The 3,272-nt window shown below is 36.3% G+C and overlaps 1 protein-coding gene across 3 annotated transcripts; it reads left to right on the plus strand.

Moving 5' to 3' along the window:
• The first annotated feature begins 6 nt into the window (after window positions 1–6).
• Window positions 7–3,248, plus strand: LOC111374478 (luc7-like protein 3). 3 transcript variants are annotated; one of them, XR_002699149.1, is made up of 6 exons: window positions 7–463; window positions 557–757; window positions 1,655–1,867; window positions 2,043–2,444; window positions 2,544–2,591; window positions 2,742–3,248. XR_002699149.1 is itself a non-coding variant. In XM_022997147.1 (5 exons), exons 1-4 carry the CDS (start codon window positions 344–346, stop codon window positions 2,400–2,402), a joined length of 894 nt encoding a protein of 297 aa, XP_022852915.1. In that variant the 5' UTR covers window positions 7–343; the 3' UTR covers window positions 2,403–2,444; window positions 2,544–2,765. The 3 variants fall into 3 exon arrangements, 2 of the variants coding, with proteins under 2 accessions (XP_022852915.1, XP_022852916.1); XM_022997147.1 differs by having other exon boundaries at window positions 2,544–2,765; XM_022997148.1 differs by having other exon boundaries at window positions 557–742; window positions 2,544–2,765.
• The last annotated feature ends 24 nt before the right edge of the window (window positions 3,249–3,272 follow it).

The following is a 3,272-nucleotide window of genomic DNA, read 5'->3' on the forward strand; positions in this document are numbered from 1 at the left end:
TTCGTAAGTTCAGTCCCAGAGTATATGTTACAAGATCAATTTTCCAGTATGAATTTCAGTAGTGCTTGTTTGGGAGAAATTATAAGTTGCTGAAATTATAGATTGATAGAATTGAGTGGTGGATAAGTGGGTAGTAATTATAAGTCCTATGAAATGTGTGGTTAAAATTGAGGTTTAATTCTGACCTTTAAATTATCATGGAATTATATTTAAAAAAAAAAAAAAAGCACTAGGTCATCAAAATATAGATAGAGCTGTTTACTATTCCTCCTGCTATCTTCTATATTTAGGTTTGTGGCTCTGAGAAGCTTTTGTTAGTTAACATTCTTTATGTGCCATTTATATGAGCTTATTCACTATTGTGATAAGAGTTATATCTCTTTTTAGTTTCGAGAAGTCCCCAAGACATGATTCCTATGTTCTGAAGTTCGAAGCAGAACTTGCTCACTTCTGTGAGAAGTTGGTAAGCATTTGTCTACAAATTGAAGATCAACGTTTTTCCGTCAATATAATGGTTGATTTTAGGATTTGATCAAACTTGGAGATTCTATTTCAGGTTTCAGATTTAGATAGAAGAGTTAGACGTGGCCGAGAACGGCTTGCTCAAGAGGTCGAAGTTCCCCCTCCCCCTCCTCTCTCAGCCAAAAAATCTGAGCAATTGTCTGTTCTGGAAGAAAAGATAAAGAACCTGCTGGAACAAGTTGAGTCTCTTGGTGAAGCAGGGAAGGTTGATGAAGCGGAGGTACTGATGAGAAAGGTGCTGCCATCTGTTTTCTACCATGTATAAAGCACGTTTGCTAAGCTTAAAAAGCATAAAGGTTACTTTTAAGCAACTTTTTGAAAGGTTGAAAAGGTTATATTTGGACTCAGGTTAGGCATAAGCCTCTTCTCTAACAAAAAAATAAGCCTTTGTTTGGTAACGCTAAAAAATTTGATAAAATCTAAATCAAAGTCAACAATTAATTTAACCACGCATTTCATAGGACCATAACTTTTCAACCATACATTCCATCAACTTTTATCAAAATCTACAAAAAATCTGATTTTAATCTCTCTGAATAGGGGTAAAGACAAAAACTACAAAAACACAAAAATCCATGGTATAAAAGGAAGACCACAAAAAAGCCTTCTAAACAATCTAGATTACAGAACAACCTCAAAAATTTAAGGCTAGTAGTAAAATGGCCAGAAAACACAAGTCAAATGAACACACACCTCAGTGGTACTGAGCCTTGAGGCATAGGCTTCAGTAAATTGATGTGTAGATCTCAAAAAATTGAGGTTAAATCTCAGTAAATGAGGTGTAATTTATAAGCCTTAACTGATGGCACTTAAGGTGTAAGTTTTGAGGGGTTCAATGAATGCCTCTTGTGAAGCGGGACTCCATGTGCAAGCCTCCAATAGCTTTTTGAAACAGTGATTTTATTTTTCCCAAATCATGTCTGATAACTTACTTTTAAGTTTCAAAAATTACTTATTTGTAACTCTTGCTTTCCTGCCACCAATAAAATGGTATTTATTTCAAAATTTGTTTATTTACGCTTATAAACTTTATAAGCTTAGCGAAACATGCTCGAATAGTCCATTTCAGGAAATCCTTAGACTGCCACTTTATAACTATTTACTCATAACTCTGATCTCAATTCTTTTTCAGGTGGATGCACTTAATGCTGAGAAGACAGCCTTGACTCAGCAACCACAGCAGGATAAATTATTGATGATTGCACAGGAGAAAAAAATGGCTTTATGTGAAATATGTGGTTCATTTTTAGTGGCAAATGATGCTGCAGAGAGAACTCAGTCTCATGTTACCGGCAAGCAGCACATGGGTTATGGCATGGTCCGTGACTTTCTCATTGAATACAAGGTAATTTCTGTTGCTTATTGAGAAAGTAAAATTGTTACGTAGAAATTCCACCTATATTTTGATTAACTAGTAACTGGTGAAATTTGATCTAATTAACAGGCAGCTAATTATTACGTAGAAATTGCACCTATATTTTGATTAACTAGTAACTGGTGAAATTTGATCAAATTAACAGGCAGCTAAAGAGAAGGTAAAGGAAGAAGAAAGATTAGCCAGGGAGAAAGAAGCTGAAGAACGGAGAAAGCTGAGGGAAAGAGAATACAACAGCAGACATAGAAGTGACTCATCAGACAGGGACAGGTATCATGATAGAGATTATGACAGGAAGAGGGACAGATCTCGAGATAAGTCTCATGAGAGAAATGGCAGAGTAATTCGTGATGGTGGGAGAGGATCAGACTGGAATTACAGCAATTTGAGGAATGGAAGAAAAGGAAGTAGGGAAGGATACCATGAACGTGATAAAAGCAGGTCACGTTCTCCTGTCAGGCATCGCCACAGGAGGTCTTCGGGGAGTCCTATTCACCCATATTAGAGGATTATCCTGATAATTGTCGGAACTTTGAATTCCAAAGAGGTAGACATTTTTTACAACTTATCAAGTTTCATGTGTGTGCGCTTTGAAGTCAGAAGTTCTGTTGTCGTCATGAGTAAAATTATCTTTCTGTTCTCACAGCTCTATTGAGATTGTACCATCTCCCTATCAATTAGAGAAAAGGTCGAGGTAGGTAAATCTTCATTATTATGACTCTCTCTATATTAACTTTCGGTCGACTGTTCCATGGATCATATTTGGTATTTCACTTATTGAGAACAATCGTATTTGATCGATTTTTAAGGGGGGTCAACTTATTTCATGTTGTTATAAGAACAGATTCTATATGTTTTCATTGGTAAACACTGCTGCTGATGGAGAATACAGGTTTTATCCAAACTGTGAGGTAACAAATACTTTTTTTTTGTCACCTGGAAAATTAACATCCTTCACTGTTTCCAATTTGGTTCTCTCTTTGGTCATTCAGATGCTCAAATGCAAAACTGGTTTCTTTTCTTTTCTCTTTGGTAAACCAGTCTAGGCAATGCGAATTGTTGCTTGTTAGTTGCTTATTTGATGAGTTAATTGCCCAGGTGGGCATGTTATTGCACAGTCGTGAAGCTCTTGAGAAGATGGGTAAACTTTCTTTACCCACTTGTTTTCTGTCCTCCTCTGCCTGGGCTTAAGTAGCTGGGTATGCAGGTGACACATTCGTCTGAAGTGGAAGCTAAAAATTTACAAAAACCAGAAATTTGCAATATTAATCGTGTTCGCGATTAACTATTTGTTTGAAGTTTTTGTGCGCTATACAAGATTAGAAATGAAAAAGCTTCTGTTTAACAACTATTTTTCATGTCTGGGATACGCGCG

This window comes from Olea europaea, unplaced genomic scaffold, assembly GCF_002742605.1.
Source record: "Olea europaea var. sylvestris unplaced genomic scaffold, O_europaea_v1 scaffold12548, whole genome shotgun sequence".
In the NCBI taxonomy this organism is placed as follows: Eukaryota; Viridiplantae; Streptophyta; class Magnoliopsida; order Lamiales; family Oleaceae; genus Olea; species Olea europaea.

Bases quoted from the DNA above. Each gene is read 5' to 3' on its own strand.
- LOC111374478 (XM_022997147.1), top strand. From the start codon at position 344: ATGAGCTTATTCACTATTGTGATAAGAGTTATATCTCTTTTTAGTTTC. The intron at 758-1,654 runs GTGCTGCCATCT...ATTCTTTTTCAG, and splicing joins CGGAGGTACTGATGAGAAAG to GTGGATGCACTTAATGCTGA. The intron at 1,868-2,042 runs GTAATTTCTGTT...TCAAATTAACAG, and splicing joins ACTTTCTCATTGAATACAAG to GCAGCTAAAGAGAAGGTAAA.